A 17,393-nucleotide genomic window follows, 5' to 3' on the forward strand; every position below is an offset into this window, starting at 1 on the left:
TTATTTATATACAAAAAAGCATCTTTTTAGAAGCACGGTAGATTTGCTTATGCTTTTCTATGTTTTTCCTACTTTTATTGACATCAATTTTTTTTATCGAACACATTTAATGTTTCAAATTTTTTAATAAGCTGTTTTTTTTAAAGTACCACAATCCCAAACCAATCTTAAGTGTATAAAAACCAAAAGAAAAATATGAATAAAAAAAAAAACCCTCCACCTGAGACACACAAATACTTGTGGGGCGCGGATAGCTCCAATATCAGGACACTGAAATTTCACAATATTACATTATTCATTAACAATGTAAATATGATTGTGACGCTTGTTACACTTAAAGTATGATTAAATAAGATCTCTTAGACCAATCCATGTACTTATCATAAAGGAAAACTAATGAAGTTTTTTTTGAAAACTTTGAGTTTTAATTAAAATGACAAAAAAGTGTTGTAAGTAAATAGTACCAGGAGTGACTTTTTAGAGAAAATATCATTTTCGTTAAAAAAGAACAGTACCAAAAATGTTTCGTTAAACTTCCTTCCTTGTAGGATTCTCAAACCCTACGAAGGAGAATACACAGATCAAGTAATCAACCCCTTCTGTCTCACTCTTTATAAACATACTCATACAATAAATTTATTTAAGGACGTTGTAATAGTCATCATTTTTTTTTATCCTCCCATACAAACTCTATTTTTTTTAATTCATTCGATCAAAAAGTTAAAAATTCAAAAGAACATGATCATTGTAAAAATAGTTGTGTGAACAGTAACATCCTTTAACTATTCTATTTATAATTATTTTTGGTCGGGAGGCACGTAGGAAAAACTGAAAAGAGAAAGCAAATAAAATATAGAAAGAAGAAGAAGAAAAAAAAAATAAATAAATGAGGATTCTCTCCTGATCTTCTTTGTGAGTATTTCAAAATTTTTCAATCACATTCGTTTATCGTGTGATCAGTTTTTGTTAGGTACTGTTTATATTTAATTTTAAATAAAGTAATTTACAATGATTCAGATTGATATACAATGAACAGATATGATTAAAACTTTTTTGAGGATCCTCATTCGAACAAAATTAGGAAGAGAATTCGGAAACCCTAGCCCCTGCTACCCTCCTCCTCTCGTTTCGATTTTATTTTATTTTATTTAACCACAGTCCTCACTCCTCATACAATTTTATACTCGATTCTTCTCTCGAGTCTCGGACTCTCTCAACGGACGAAACCTTCACCTTGGTTCAAAAGCAAAAGGCCTCTACTTTCCAAGCCCCCAATTTGTTCCGGTATACAAACTCTCAGAAGCCCCAATTTGTGACCCAAACTGAAGACTGAAACAAGTTTTGCATGCCATGAAGACCCACAAAGCTTCGAATTCGAACAAGTCCTCTAATGGAAGGTACTAACTACTAAGCTTTTTGCTCTCACATTTGGTTTAACTTTTGGGATTCGGATTAGTTATTATTTGCAGCTTCACTAGCAATTATTTATTATTTCATAGTGTTGATGTAAAATGGGCAATTCCTAGCGAAACGCCTGCTTCTGTAATGTCTTAGAGGTTTAACTTGTGTGACATATTTTGTTTTAATCTCTTGGTAATGCACACATTGTTGAAAGGAAATGGATTGCCTTCCATTCTTTTGGTAATTACATTAGCATGAATTCTTCAATGGTATTCCAGGAGGATCGAAAAGAGGGGAATGAAGAGAAAGGCCTTGGAGCGATGCTCAAGGCTTAAGTCTTCCAAGGACTTCTTGGAAGTCAAAGGAATTATTGAACAGGATAGTAATGAAGATTCTATGCTCCAACTTCCCGGCATTCCTCTAGCTCCTTCCAGCCAGAATATGCACCCTGGAGTTACTTTTGTTCTCGAAAAGGCCTCCTTGGTGCCTGCTTATGTCGGCAAGGTAACCCCATTTTTCATTTATAATTCTACCTGCATCCTTTATTTTTCTGCTTCTGTGCTACTTTGTTCGTTACTGTTCTTTTACCTTGTATTTATATTTCCTTTTTTCAGAAGTACCAGATTTTAAATCCAGAAATACACGGGGACTTCCTTCGGAAAAAGAATATGGATCCTTATAAATACAGACCTGACATTGTTCACGAGGTGAGGTGCCTAGGGACTCTTTTTAAGATTGAGAATGATTGATTGGACTCATTGCATTTCCCTCAAATAGCATCAGAAATTGCATGTCATTGCTCTCCAATGGCAAAATCACTTTACTTTTGTCTCAGAAGTTCTTTTTATTTTTGCAAATTCTTTTGTATGTTCAGGCCCTCCTTCAAATTATGGATACCCGACTTTGCATGGCCGGCAGACTGCAGCCGGTGTATGTTAAAACTGACCAAGGGGTTCTCATCAAAGTCGAACCACATGCTCGTATACCAGAATCATTGGACAAGTTTTGTGCTATGATGTGTTAGTCCTTCTTTGATAACAGACTCAAACATTATTTATTCCTAGCCATTTTTCATCCAGGTCGTTGTTTTCTTTTCAAAATTCATCTTGTAACTTCCCAAAACCTGTCCTAATCTATGGTTTGCAGCACAATTATTGCAAAAGCTCCGCATTAAAGCCAAGGGTCGACGTGATACACTTTTGCGTGTGGTTCAGAACCCTTTATCTCAGCATTTACCTTCTAACTCCGTCAAAATAGGTAAGCCTCCGATAATGTGCACGGTTCTATTTCCATTAAAATGCTTTCCTTAACACCAAACGCGCTGTCACTTCAGGCCTTTCCGTCAGTTCGCAAAAGGAAGTTCAGTTACGGGAGTATGTAAATGCTGTCAGCAATAATGCCAACCTTGTATTTGTGGTATAAGCATTATACTTTCCTATCATCTGTTCGCATTACACATGTACTATCTGGCGGTTTTGTTCGTTAGTTCATTAACTAACCTGATGTTCAGGTTGGTGCCATGGCTCATGGGAAAATTGATAGCGAGTATGTGGATGATTTCATATCAGGTAACTTTTTTTTTTTTCTCTTTACTTTTAATATTCCCAAAAAAAAATGTTATTGTTCTAAGCTACCCGGCATGTTTTCATGAAAGTGATGATACTACTAAAATGAATATCGAAGACTGATTCATGGATGCTAAAGTTAAGAAATACTAGTCTCGCGAACTTGATGGTTCCAAAGCTAATTGGGTCCTCTGGCTGGTTAAGGATTTTTGTTGTTTTATGTGTCATGTAGTCCTAATAGGATCGACATTTATTAAGTAGTCTAGGGCATCAAATCATGCTCTGTATTATCAAGTTAAACTTTAGCTAAAACAGAAAAAGTTATTTGAGAAGTTCTCGATATTACTTCCACATATTTCCACACCTACCATGCTCTCTAGTTTAGGTAGTCATAATTATTTTTAGCCACTAACTAAAAAGTATTTCGTTGAAATAATAGTTAAAACCAATTTTAGGAGTTAGATAGATAGGAAGCATCATGGGAGTTGATTTTTTGCAAGTTTTTCTAAATTTTTAGCTCATTTAGGGAGTCCATTGGGAATGCTCAGGGAGTAATTGGGTAAGTCTGGTCGGATTGGGATATCTTGATAAACAAGGATTAGGGTTTCTAGGATGCTGTACTCTGGTATGAATAGACTATTATTAGGCTCGTCTATTCAGTTTGCTTTTATCAGTTATATAATTTCTGATTTCAGAGTTTCCCTTGGATTTCTTGCTCTAGAACTCAGTTGTCTTCGTTCCAGCTTCGGTTTTATTGCTGTTTTATCTGTATTGTTCTCTTGTTCATCGTTTGGAATTCACTTCTACTGTGATTTGGCCCTATTCTACTCGCTGGACAACAGATTATCACTACTGCCCATCAGCTTTCCAAGCAGCAAAGCTAATCAATAAGCCTGAAAATTTACATGTGTAAAAAAACTCGAGGTGTTACAAGGGGTATGGGCTATTTGGGTACAGAAGATCTGAAGGCAAACTTACGCTAGATTAAAAAAGGTCTTAAGAGGCATTAACATAAAAAAATTATAAACCAATGCCAAAATTTTGACTGAGATTTTTGGGAACCACCTAAAACAAAGCCAAATACATAATTCAATCTCGTGTTATAACTTGAATGGATTAGCCACATGGGTGGTTATGGACCCGATGGCTCTCCCTTGGTAATATTCTTTGCCTTGAGTGAGAAGTTGCGGTACAAGATTCCATCCTTTGAAGTTTTTTTTTATTAATATTATTGTTCTGCAAGACTGTAAATAGTAGTCTTGGAGTCTGGTGGTTCCTCCTCATGCACTAAGAAATAATTTTGATTTGGTTTCTGATATGATCTGTTAATAAATGTGTATGTGATGTTGCAGTTTCTGGATATCCGCTGAGCGCTGGGGTGTGCCTGAGAAGTATATGTATAGCATTGGAGAGAAAGTGGAATATTTTGTGAAACAACTGTCATTAGTATGGTATGGATTAGAAACTCTTGTGAGCGTGCTATCTTGGTTGCGGAGGATCGATAGAAGAATTATGGAGCTTTTTTGCGTAGTTTTTGTTTAATTTATGGTATGTATCACGGACGCTCTGCAAGTTGACAAGTTTAATGGCAGTAGATTCTTGTTAATAAGAGCGCGGTACTTAACTATTGGAGAAGATAAGTCAAGTGCTAGTTGGAAACCTTCCTTCACTTTTTGAGCATTTGAAGTTGCGTTGTATGTACCTTGTATCATGTTGGCGTAAGTTATCATGTTGTGACACATTCCATCTTTCGAACCATCATCTCCAGCGACTGTTGTAGCCACCTCCAATTACCCAATACGACCTCATGTTTCTTCGACGTGAGTGGTACTTTGATTGACGGTGGACCACCGAAGTGTTTTTTTGTAGCAAAGACCTTATCTTTGGCGTGAATGTGTATGTGGGGTGTGAGATCATGAGCTGAGATTTAAAAAACTTACATTTTCTCTTCAAATTTCTTCTCATTGGAGCAACCAGAAAAAGTTTAATTTCTGTCCCTCGAAATGGTTAGCTCACTGCTCAGAGCAAGAAATTCCATCCCCAAAATCCCCAAAATCTTCCCCCCAAATCCACAAATTCTCACTCCAAACTCACCCCCAATCCAATCCCACCAAAACCCATGTCCCCAACCGCCTCATGCCCAAAACCCGTCAAGGGTTTTGCAGAATTCTTCTTTTTCAACCCAGTCCTCCAAGTTTCCTGAATACGAAATGCCCTCGATCACGTGGGGTGTCGTCCAAGGCCGGAAAGAGAAGCTTGTCTCCAGGGTCATAATCTCTGACTATTTGAACAGTTTAGGCATAGTTCCTGATGAATTTGGAGAACTTAGAGTTGCCCTCTGCTGTTGATGTCATGAGGGAGAGAGTTGAGTTCCTTCAGAAGCTCGGATTGTCCATCGACGACATTTACGAGTACCCGTTGATGATCGGATGTAGTGTCAGGAAAAATATGATACCTGTGTTGGCTTACTTGGAGAAAATTGGGATTCTGAGGCCGAAACTTGGTGAGTTTGTTAAGAGTTAATCGCAAGTATTGAATGCTAGTGTGGTGGTTGAGCTTGTGCCGGTCGTTAAGTTCCTTCGTGGGCTTGATGTCGAAAAGCAGGACATTGGTTATGTGTTGCAGAAGTATCCCGAGGGACGATGAGTACTTCAGTTGCATATCTTGTTAGTATTGGTGTTAGTCCTAGGGATATAGGACCGATGGTCATGCAGTATCCCTTCGTTTTGGGAATGAGAATTGGGACTGTCATTAAGCCGTTTGTTGATTATTTGGTATCGTTAGGCTTGCCGAAAAAGATATTGGCTAGGATGTTGGAGAAGCGGACGTATTTACTTGGTTATGACCTAGAGGAGACTGTTAAACCAAATGTTGATTGTTTAGTTAGTGTCGGGATCAGGAGAGAAGCGCTTGCTTCGGTTGTTGCTCAGTACCCCCAAATTCTTAGGCTGCCTTTGAAAGCTAAAACGTCTTCACAGCAGTACTTGTTTAGTTTGAAGCTTAAGATGGATCCTGAAGGGTTTGCACGAGTGATTGAGAAGATGCCGCAGATAGTCAGCCTTCATCAACATTTGACAATGAAGCCGGTGGAATTCCTTCTTGGACGAGGAATAGCTTCTGAGGACGTAGCTAAGAGCCTAAGACGGTTGTAAAATGTCCCCAGTTGATTGCGTCACGTGTTGAGCTCATGAAGAATAGTTTGTACTTGTTTAAGAGTGAAATGGGGCGGCCATTGAAAGAGCTTGCGGAATTTCCGGAATACCTTACTTACAGCTTGGAGTGTCAAAGCACAGGGATACTTCTCTTTTTGGAGGTCTGCAGGTACGCCCAGTGGCTCTGCGGGTTGGGTCCAGGAACACCCCAGCGAGGCTGGGTGGGAATCTCGCCGGAGAAAACCAGTGCCGCCGCGTTATGGCGACCGTGTTCTGCTGGTGAGCCGTGGTTCGACGGGGAACCAGTGACTCGATGGATTAGGTATCCTCAACGTCCAAAATCCAAAAACCCTTGGGATTTCGAATTCAACTAGATTTTAACAGGAATCTCAAACAAAACTCTTCGGGGATAACTGCAGTTTATCGGAGACGATTATTTTTCACTAAAACTTGGTGAACCACGATGGCTGGGCTCGACTGCAGGCGAGACCCGTGGTTGTCTGCGTCGGAGGGACAAGGACGACTCCAAAACGGCGTCGTTTTTTCCTTCTTGTAGTTTTTGCGTTTGGAGCAGCGTGGCTCGCGGCTCACAGCTCAGCTTGCATAGACTGCAAGTCTGGCTGGCGTAGCTCGGTGGTGCGGCTCGAAGCCGCTGCTCGCATGGGGTTTATTATTCAAACCTTAATTTTTGTTTCTTTTGATTCTTCACCATAATCAATTCACATAATATATACTTAGCATTTGCCTACATACTTTGTGTATAAAAACATTTTTTTTTTGAAAAAAAATAGGAAGGGGAGAGGGAAAGAGAGAAAAGGTGGGTGAGAGTGGGAGGTTTTCGTTTTTTTTTTTAATATTAAATATATCTTAACATCGCTTAGGTGAGGGTTCAATAAAAAATAGTAAAATTTAGATTTATGAAATTACATGATTACCCATCATTTTTTATGTAATAGAAGACTAAATAGTCTTTTCACCCGCTTTTAGTTGACAAAGATAGTTCTATTAATTGGTAGTTTAGATATTATATCTTGAAAAATAATGCGATCACAATTTATGCATAATCTATAATTTGGAATGCGAAAATTTTGAATTTATGGATCATGGTGAAGGTTCATGCAATCAAGATTGAAAAAATATTGACAATTAAGACTATATTTTAGAAGAACCTAAATTGCGTAATTATAATTGGCAATGGTTATAGTAGAAAATCCCCTTCAGATTCCTTAGTGCACCGAATGAGCATGCTGATAACATGTTGTGACCAATTTTCTAGAAGAGATTTTCTATATGAGAGAGAGGGCGCGCAAGAGACAGAGTGCAGAGTGATTAAGCATAAAATTGTAGAATGTTTACACACTGATTTTTCCTATACCAATGCCTTTATTAATAGTAAATCATGAGGAAATGGTATCTTGTTCCCTAAGTAAATACAAAAGGATAATAGGAAAGAATCTCTAGAATAATCGGAAAACCTAAACTCAATCTACCTAGAATTTACACAATCACAAATGTGCTAATAACATTACAACAAATTATACTTAGTTCCTTTTTTTTTTTTTGTTCCGACCTCTCTCGTTCTTTCATAATTTATTAGGAATTGGTTGTTTAAAAAAATTGTGAATCTAGATATGGCATTGATATTCCCAAGGTCCAACGCAGCATCATTGAGTTGTAATTAACTTGTTATTCATATTACAATATCTTAAGTTCAATCACACTTCTAAAATCATAATATAGAACAATCGTTTTACGTTGCAACGACCTGAGAATCATCCAATGGTTAATGTGGTTACATGAGTGTCAGTAATCAACGCGGTAAGTAGTAAATTAGGTGGTCAAAAGAGCGGTGCAGGACTTAATTTCTATGTCATCTCAAATGCAGTTAAAACTGTAAAAAAACCTTTATCACGATCCCACCTTATATTCCTGCATTGTCCTCGTAAAGCATTTGGTTTCCTTCCCTTGAAGAATAAAAAAAATCAAGTAGCACATTTAGATATATAAATATCTATTTCTGCAAAAACTTAATTATTGAGGAGATGTCGAAAAATATTTCAAGTTTGGAGGAAGATGATGACATTGTGCTGCAGAATATCAATGAAAAGTTCTTCAATGTTTGCTTCAACTTACCACCAAATATGAACTTTCATGGTGTCTGGGAGGACGATCTCTCAAAAACTTCCGTGCCACCACGAGCACGTACTGATCAATTAGTGCCTCTTTTGGAGTTTCAGATGGTTGTGATTTTCATCATCACTCAAGCCACCCATCACCTTCTGTTCAAACATTATAGGCTCCCCAGGTTCATCTCACAAATTGTGGTATGTGCTTTCTATACTATACTCTTAATCTCTTAATTATTTTTTTTTAAATGATCTCATGGTGATGAAATATGAAATGATTCTTTTTTTTTTTTCTTAATCTTTAAATTTTATGGATGTGAAGTAATTCATAACACAAGTAGTTCCATGCAATTTCATTAGAAATCAGAAAGCTTTTTCGTTGTTTTGTTTTTGGTTTTCTAAAGGACTGTTTGATGGAATAAATTCTAGACTGGCATACTGCTTGGACCTTCAATCAAAAGCAAGTTGGGAACATTCAAAGAGTCCTTGTTTCCACTCATCAGTCAAGATGTAATTGGCACGGCATCTGTGTTTGGTTACTGTCTGTTTATGTTTCTAATCGGTGTGAAAATGGATGTGGGATTGATAAGGAGAACAGGAAACAAAGCTTTAGCGATTGGTGTTTTGTCACTCGTAGTGCCCTTCGCATTCGGCTTTTCAATAGCAGCTGCTTGTGTATATTTTACCCACAGAGAACAAGACCTGGAGACGGTTTTTTTTGTAGCCGGCACACATTCTTTGACTTCATTTGCTGTCGTTTCTAGCCTTCTTGAAGACCTCAAACTCCTAAATTCAGAACTAGGTCGGTTGGGATTGTCTACTGCGCTAATCAGCGACATGCTAAACGTGATTATAACAAGTACTGCTACTTTTTTCAGAGTTTTCATGGGAACTGGCCAACCAAAATACAAAATCTGCACTGACATTGCATCACTTATTGGCTTTCTTCTCACGGTTGTGTTCATCATTCGTCCTGCCTTCTTTTGGATTGTGAGACATACACCTGCAGGCAAACCTGTTAAGGATGTATACCTTTACACCATCTTTGTACTGCTTATGCTTTCTGCTTTTCTTTCTCATGCTTTTGACCAAACCGCACTTTTCGGTGCATTTATTTTGGGATTAGCTGTTCCAGCCGGACCACCATTAGGCTCAGCTCTAGTGAAAATGCTGGATTGTGTCGCCAGTGGAGTTTTGGTGCCACTCTTTGTAACTGTATGTTCAATGAAGGCTGATCTTTCATTCGCAACATATGATGGTAAATTGTTAATGCTGGACGTAATCCTTCTGGTGGTAACTTTTGTGTCCAAAGTAATAGCGTGTTTTGTGCCAGCTTTGATTTGCAAGATGCCCTTCAATGATGCTCTTGCAATTGGTTTCATTATGAGTGCCAAAGGCATAGTTGAGCTGGCCTCCTATTCCTTATTCCATGACTTCAAGGTATTCACTTGAGCACTCCAATCATTTAACTTTTATATCGTTCTATCTAAACCCTAACCCTAGATATGCAATAAAAAATGTATTTAACTGATTTTTTTGCTTGGTTTTTTTGGGCCTCGAATATTGCAGACCATTGATGACCAAACATTCGCTGTGTTGATCGTTAGTGTTCTGACTGTAGCAATACTTGTGCCAAGCATGGTGAATTACTTGTATGATCCTTCAAGGAAATACGCAGGCTACCAGAAAAGGAACATCATGGATTTGAAACCGAATTCTGAGCTCCGAATACTTGCATGCATTTACTCACACTATGATGTCGCTCCTATCATCAACCTTCTTGATGTTTCATGTCCAACAGGAGGGAGTCCAATTTTTGTGAATGCCCTTCACCTTATTGAGCTAGTTGGCAGAGCTGCCCCTCTCTTTATTAACCACCATATTCATGAAAAGGTTACATTTGACATTGCCTATAGTGAAAATGTTATCATCCCCTTCGACCAGTATCAACTGAACAATCAAGGTGCTGTGTTCGTGAACATATTTACAGCCATCTCTCCACCCAACATAATGCATGAGGATATATGCACACTTGGGCTTGACAAACTTACATCCATTATACTACTTCCATTTCATCGAAAATTCTCCTTCGATGGAAGCATAGAGTCTGAGGACAATAATACAAGGGCACTAAATTGTAGTGTCCTTGATAGGGCTCCGTGTTCAATAGGAATTATTGTTCACCGTGGCTATTTGAGACGTCCATCAGCATTGTATCGCATTGCCATGATCTTCTTAGGGGGTAGGGACGATAGGGAGGCCTTGACATTTGCAAAACGGGTGAGCAAAGACCCCGGGAGCTTCAGCCTAACAGTGGTACGATTAGATGCCGAGGATGATCACACAATGCCTGATTGGGATACAATTCTTGATAATGAGCTGTTGAAGGATTTTAAGCATAATGTTGGAAACGAGAATATTACATACATAGAAAAGACATCAAATGATTCTGTTCGAACAACAGGAATACTTCGGTCTCTGATGAATGAGTATGAGCTTATCATAGTTGGGAGAAGGAATGGCTTTCAATCCCCTCAGACATTAGGTCTCTCAGAGTGGACTGAATTCCCGGAATTGGGGATCATTGGGGACCTGCTTGTTTCGTCAGATTTCAACAGCAAAGCTTCAATTTTTGTGGTACAACAGCAAAAGAAATTGAAGGGAAGGATAAATATAAGCAATGGCAATACTTTCAAGCTATGATATAGGAAAAGTTTCGGTTTTCTTGTTCATTTTCATGTTTTTTTGATTCTTTACATTGATTTGTAGCATATATTTGTTTTAACACATGTTTCTTGAATATGTCGAATCATTAGACATTTTGATAAATCTCCTGTAATATTACATTGTATTTCCTTGTGATGTAATGCCCTAATGATCCTTCAGTTGGTGACGGATTACTGGTGCAAACTACTTACACATGAACTGGAAATTTTACACAATTGGAGTCTAGACTCGTCCACTTTTGTGCATTCACCACCACATCGGATTGGTTAGTTTCCGTCCTCAATTCCATCAAATATCATAACAGAACTTGCATGAGGACCGCATTTCAAGGGCATTGTCATCAGTTCACAGTCTTAGGTTGTCATACTCTATTCATATCCTACATGCCAAAACATGTGTTGGAGACTATTTTTCCAAGAAGTAAAATACTCAACAATTTCTATCCAGCTCCTGTAAAAGCAATGAGAAGATCCTTGGTAGTTAGGGCTTTACTGTTCAGCACACTGCATCAAACTTTCATGACCCCTTCTTCTTAGACCAACTCCAACAATGGCTTATAACCTAAAACTCCCCCTTCTCTCTCCCCCCCCCCCCCCCAAGACCCACTCCAACCCATGACCTAAAATTAACCTAAAACCTAAAACTAACCCAAATACCAGCCCAAATTTAGGCCACAAAGCAAAGTGGACCCCATCAAATGAGATTGAAACTGGGCTGTGAAGCCCACTGCCCAATTCATGACTCGCCTACGCGCCCACACACTAGGCCTTTCCCACCAGAAAAACATACCCACGTGGGGTTGTTCCCCTGGTGTCAGATCCATAAGTAGCCCAATGTCTACTTTTCTTCATCCAACGGTCCAGGTTCAATTTTTTTTTAGGTTTATATTTATATGTTTATTGAATCCAACGGCTTAGATCGAATATAATCAAATCTAACGGTAAAAAAAAAGATTTAACGGTCCAAATTTAAATCAAACGGCTAAAATAATTTAAAAAAATTATTTAACTTAAAATTCAACCAAAAACTCTATAAATACCTATGTATTTGTTCAAACACCCACACAAAACTCACTTTTCTCCTACAATTCTTCCAATTTTTCTTTCTACCATTTCTTCTCATTTCCAAAATTTTCAAGATGGCAAAAGAGCATGTTAGAGGTCGTAATTGGACCTTTGACAAAGATATTACTTTATGTTTGGCATCGATTTCTATTAGCAAAGATGGTGCCGTCGGCACCAATCAAAATATAAAGGTTTTGTGGGGTAAAATCATTGATAAGTTCCATGAAAACTCCCAACGCCGGTCGAAGGGAAGTTGGTGATGTTTATGATCGGTGGAAGATTATCAACAAAGCGTGCACTTTGTGGAAGGGAAGCTTGGAGAGAGTCATGGTTGACATGCCTACTGGAAGGGGCGCCTTAGAAATTGTGAGTTTCTTTGTTGATATTTTAGTTGTCATGTACATAATAGTATTTTGCAACTAATTGTTTTTATGTATTTGTTGCATAGGGTGACAAAGCAATGGCAATTTACAAGACAAGAACTACACCAAAAAATCAAGCTTTTAAGTTGCATCATGCTTGGAACATCCTCAAAGATTGTTCGAGGTGGGGAACCGATGCGAACCAACAATGTGGAAGATTATTTCATGATGAAACCGCCACCCCCCAAATGATGTCAATGAAGGTGTGAATTTTGCCGACAGGTGTTAAACAAATGACCCCCAACTTCTTCTTTTGCAAGGCCCCTGGGTAGGGATAAGCAAAAGGAAGCAAAGAGAAAAGGGAAGTCTCAAGATCCGATACGTGCACAATTTGCTAGCGAAATGGTAAGATTGAACAAAAACCATATCTCTCGGCAAGAAGAATTGGCCCAAATGTGTTTGGCCATGAAGGAAGAAGGGGATAGGAAGCCAACGGCGGAGGTAGTAACAAGGCTAGGGTGGGCTCTAGTATAGGGAGAGTTTTAGTTGTTTAAGGTTAAAAATACTAATAATTTAGACTATTATATTATTTTTAATTGTTATAACTCACCTAATAAGTAAAAGTTCTGAAAAATAAGACTACTTTTAGAAAAAGTAAGAGTTAATAAATATTAAATAAATTATTTACTTTAATCAATATCAAAATTTATTATTATTATATTTCAAATTGTACACACACGTCTCAATAAATCTTTTTATTTGATTAGTTTATAGGGAGTAGTCTATAGTGGTTAGTTTAGGTTTCCTAGAAGTAGTCATCCGGTTTTAAAAATTAGATTTATTATTTTATTATTTTAGGTTTCCTAGGAGTAGTTTATTTTTTTTTCGACTTTTGGGGTACAACAGTGACCCTATTTCACCTTTCAGTTCTGAAAGCCTTTGTTCTGTCTCGTCTGCATTCCAGTTCACACAAACCAAGCATACAAGTGAGAAAGTTTATTGATTTTTCTCATCAATATGTAAGTTTTTGACCACTTTATTCTTATGTCTTGAAGATTTTATTTGTTTATTGCTTTAATTTTAAGAGTTCGTACAATCGTACTTTAAAAATTCAATTTCAAGTTTAATATATTTTTTCTGATAGTCTAATAGATTTCTTAGAAATATAATTTATTATATAAATTTGTATTATTGTTGTTCAATGTGTTAGGTTAACGTTCAATGAAGAGATTAAGAACTATTGATTCATTCTGTAAAAAAAGAGATGATGGTGATAAATTAGAGAGTGGTATACCTTCTGCATCTAATGATAACGCACCAATATCAACTGAGCAGCCTCATGATTCTCACCAGACATCTAATACAATTGAACCTCAAGAAAAAGTTTTTGATGATGCTTATTTGGAATTGGAACGAGACCTGGGGAAACGGATTCAAATACATGAGTATCCTATTAATCAACAAGATGAAGTTCGACGTGCTTATGTCAAAGTTGGGCCTTACCGAATGAAACTTCTTGAGTATCCTAGGTCTCGGTTTGGATCACAATATCATCGATTTCAGTTTCTTGGTTTTCACAATTTCCATGGTTAGAATATTCTCTGACAACAGATAAAGTGTATTGTTTCCCATGCTTTCTTTTTGGGGCTGGTCTAGCAAGTCTTCCGGCACTAATTGTTGATGGGTTTAACAATTGAAAAAGAGTTAATGACGGAAAGAAATGTATATTTCTTTCTCATATTGGAGGTCCATCTTCATTACATAATACTTGTGTTTCACGTGTAGAGGAATTGATGAATCCATCTTAGCATGTTGACAAGGTTATTAATCGACAATCAAAAGAAGAAATTTTGAAGAATCGGTTGCGACTCAAGGCTACAATTGAGTGTGTTTGATGGCTTACATTTCAAGCATGTCATTTTAGAGGACATGATGAATCAGTGGGTTCAAAAAATCATGGGAATTTTATTCAATTGGTAAAGCATGCAGCCATGGCGTTCTAGGATTCATATAGCCGACCCCACTTATTGGGACAAGGCTTTGTTGTTGTTGTTGTTGTTGTTGGTAAAGCATGCAGCCAAGTTTAATGATAAGGTGGCTGCAATTGTTTTAGACAATGCACCAAAAAAATGCCAAATATTCCTCACCCATGATCCAAAAAGAGGTTTTGAACATTCTCGCCAACATTGTACGAAGAAAAATTCGTGAAGAAGTCGGGGATGTGTGTTTTTTGTTTTCTTGTTGATTGATAGAGTTCTGAGGTTTAGGATCCCATTTCTTACCCTTCGATTTCCAGTTCTTCTTTGGCTTAAAGTTACCAAAGGAAGGATTTGATTGAGTTCCCTTTGGATTTACACTCAGACTACTAAAAGCTTTCTCAGTGATACTCTCAACATGCCTATCAAGGCGCTGTGCAAATCCCCTTAATGCAGCAATTACCTCTTGCACCTCAATAGTTTCAATGTCCTTAGTTTGCTCAATCACATAGCAAACAAGGTCAAATTCTTTGGTCAAGCTTATGAGCAATTTCTGAACCAAACGCTCTCTGGGTAAATTTTCCCCATAACTTTTCATCTGATTCAACAACTCGAGAAGACAAGTGAGATACACAGACAAGGTTTCATCATCCCTCATCCTTGTGTACTTGAAATCACGGCGTAGACCTTGCAACTTGATGGATTTCACTTGCTTATCGCCATGAAATTCCTAATGTAGGATATCCCAAGCACCCTTTGAGGTCTCCTCATTTAAGATTCTGGGGAAAATGTCATCCGAGACAGCTCATTGGATAATACCCAGTGCCTTAACATCCTTCATTAGCTTTTCGTTCAGAGATCCTTTCTCTTATTCCGATGACCCTTCCGCATCGACCTTCTTCCCTTTCGATTATGAGATTTCAAGACCCTTTTCAACTAGATCCCAGATTCCATGTGATTTGAAAATAGTTCTCATTAGGATCTTCCAAAATTCATAGTTGTGACCATTGAATATTGGAGCCCGAAGATCACTACCACTTGACCTAGCCGTTTGAGACCTGAATCAATGAACTGAGTTAGAAATTTCACGTTGGATTTCCGAGCGCATCACTCACAGATGCGACGCCCCAATTCCAGATAGAACCTAGGCTCTTGATACCATGTTGAGATTTGAGTAGTCTTTCATTGATGAACTCTTGGATTACGAAGGGAGCAAGAGAATGGAGAGAGAGTGAAAAGCTAGAGTGAGAAAAATGGAATAATCACTGCAGCATCCTCTCTATTGTAGAATGATGCATTTTATTCATATAGATCATTCTCTTACATCAGTCATCACAACCATTCAAATACATGAGCCGTTGTGATTATGACACATGGCACTTACAAGGCATGTGAGCCATTGAAAATGAAAACTGATCTAAGACCCTACACTTGGCATATGAGCACAAGTTATCATAATAGAAAGCAGTTATACAATAGGACAAAGGTAAATTGAATAAGTATATCATTTACTAACAAGAGATTAGTAAGCAATTTACTTTTCAACATTGTCTAGTCTTACCAATTATCATCCTTCACTTTGTGACAGATTTTTTGTTTTTGATACAAGTAATATTCTACATTATATGAATCTCAACTATGAATAGATACTTGAATTTGAGTGCAAAGTGGGCTCAAATTTGTCAGTGACACACTATGAAGCACAAATACAAATTGATCACGTATTCTGTATCCGATATTTCATCGGATACGATACTCATAGGATACTCTTGGATACCCATCGAATACATATCATGGTCAACAAATATGAATTTAACTTGATGAATACGCGTATCCATATTTGGAAAACAGGTATCTGACTTTTAGGATAGAAGTATGTATGTTTACGTTGGAGAGTTAGAGAAAAAAAGTAAGTGAAGGTGTGAGATATAGTACTTGATGATCACATTCCTTTGTATCAAAATCCTAGTGGGTGTCCAAAAAGGCTGTACGGTTAATTAATTTTTTATTTATTAAAAAGTCTAATAAATCCTTTACAATCATACAAATTTAGTAACCCGTAGAGTATATGTGTGGCTGTAGGGCTTCACATGCAGGATATCATGAAAAAGTTATGATTTCACTATAAAACCAATTAACAATATGGAAAGTAGCCAAACTTATGTAAGGTCCATTCTCTCATCAAACTTTACATATGATTATTAGTGTCATTTTACTTTAAAATAAATTTAAAGGTTGTCCAAGAGGAATGAGAATCATCTCTGGATGCTCTTTGTGCGGATCTAGATGATCCTTTAATCGTATTCGTTCATCATAAATCGTGCGATCAGTTTTTATCAGGTATTATTTGTGTTCAATTTTAAATAAAAATTTTAAAATAATCTTTGACCACACGATGTACGATAAATAGACACAATTTACAAAAAAGATCTGGAGAGAATCCTCATTTGTCCAAGAGACCACTTCGATGTAAACAAATTTAAACTGAATAATAAACCAACCCTATAATGTCCATCTCAGTTCTTAATGTAAAATCAGGCCCAAATAGAAAGCCAATTGCTATCATTGTTTTCGTTGTCATCATCATATAAGTGCCATAACTTAAGTCTCCATTAACCTTATAACAGAACACCAAACTCATGTCTGTCGATTCCTAAAACAAAACTTCAAAGTTTCATGTAAGGTTGGACATTTGGTTACCCATCACTGGATTTCAATCTTTCTTTGCTTCAAAGGGATTCAAACTTTCCATGTTGTGGTAAAGCAATTAAAAGCCAAACACTCTTATAGGCTTGTAGACCCAACAAAAAGCAGTGGTTGCTTGAAAATGCACCAACCAGACCAACCATCCTTTAATTAAGTAAGATGGGAATTTTTACGGTATTTTGGAGTATTGGTTACTCAGGGATTTTAACCGTTATTTTAGTTAAAAACTTAAAAACTAACATCTAACAGTTAAAAAGCCTAAAATATAAGATACTCTGGATCACCATAGAATTTCGGTAAAAGGGACACACTTG

At 37.3% G+C, this 17,393-nt stretch overlaps 2 protein-coding genes and 1 pseudogene across 2 annotated transcripts; all 3 read left to right on the forward strand.

Moving 5' to 3' along the window:
• The first annotated feature begins 1,097 nt into the window (after positions 1-1,097).
• On the forward strand, positions 1,098-4,721 carry LOC126610801 (uncharacterized). Its single transcript, XM_050278940.1, has 8 exons — positions 1,098-1,397; positions 1,680-1,905; positions 2,016-2,108; positions 2,276-2,420; positions 2,548-2,658; positions 2,735-2,817; positions 2,912-2,969; positions 4,319-4,721. Exons 1-8 carry the CDS (start codon positions 1,351-1,353, stop codon positions 4,396-4,398), a joined length of 843 nt encoding a protein of 280 aa, XP_050134897.1. The 5' UTR covers positions 1,098-1,350; the 3' UTR covers positions 4,399-4,721.
• A 39-nt stretch (positions 4,722-4,760) lies between these two features.
• On the forward strand, positions 4,761-6,492 carry LOC126603505 (transcription termination factor MTERF4, chloroplastic-like; annotated as a pseudogene).
• A 1,668-nt stretch (positions 6,493-8,160) lies between these two features.
• On the forward strand, positions 8,161-10,947 carry LOC126603510 (cation/H(+) antiporter 3-like). Its single transcript, XM_050270389.1, has 3 exons — positions 8,161-8,382; positions 8,674-9,684; positions 9,814-10,947. The coding sequence occupies exons 1-3, from the start codon at positions 8,161-8,163 to the stop codon at positions 10,945-10,947; spliced, it is 2,367 nt and encodes a 788-aa protein (XP_050126346.1).
• The last annotated feature ends 6,446 nt before the right edge of the window (positions 10,948-17,393 follow it).

Source organism: Malus sylvestris, chromosome 2, assembly GCF_916048215.2.
Source record: "Malus sylvestris chromosome 2, drMalSylv7.2, whole genome shotgun sequence".
In the NCBI taxonomy this organism is placed as follows: domain Eukaryota; kingdom Viridiplantae; phylum Streptophyta; class Magnoliopsida; order Rosales; family Rosaceae; genus Malus; species Malus sylvestris.

What these genes read in the sequence shown, in the direction of transcription:
- LOC126610801 (XM_050278940.1), top strand. Translation starts at nt 1,351, where the DNA reads ATGAAGACCCACAAAGCTTCGAATTCGAACAAGTCCTCTAATGGAAG. An exon ending in GACCTGACATTGTTCACGAG is followed by an intron (nt 2,109 to 2,275) that starts GTGAGGTGCCTA and finishes TTGTATGTTCAG; the next exon opens with GCCCTCCTTCAAATTATGGA. An exon ending in CAAGTTTTGTGCTATGATGT is followed by an intron (nt 2,421 to 2,547) that starts GTTAGTCCTTCT and finishes TATGGTTTGCAG; the next exon opens with CACAATTATTGCAAAAGCTC.
- LOC126603510 (XM_050270389.1), top strand. Translation starts at nt 8,161, where the DNA reads ATGTCGAAAAATATTTCAAGTTTGGAGGAAGATGATGACATTGTGCTG. An exon ending in TGATTTTCATCATCACTCAA is followed by an intron (nt 8,383 to 8,673) that starts GCCACCCATCAC and finishes AATAAATTCTAG; the next exon opens with ACTGGCATACTGCTTGGACC. An exon ending in CCTTATTCCATGACTTCAAG is followed by an intron (nt 9,685 to 9,813) that starts GTATTCACTTGA and finishes CGAATATTGCAG; the next exon opens with ACCATTGATGACCAAACATT.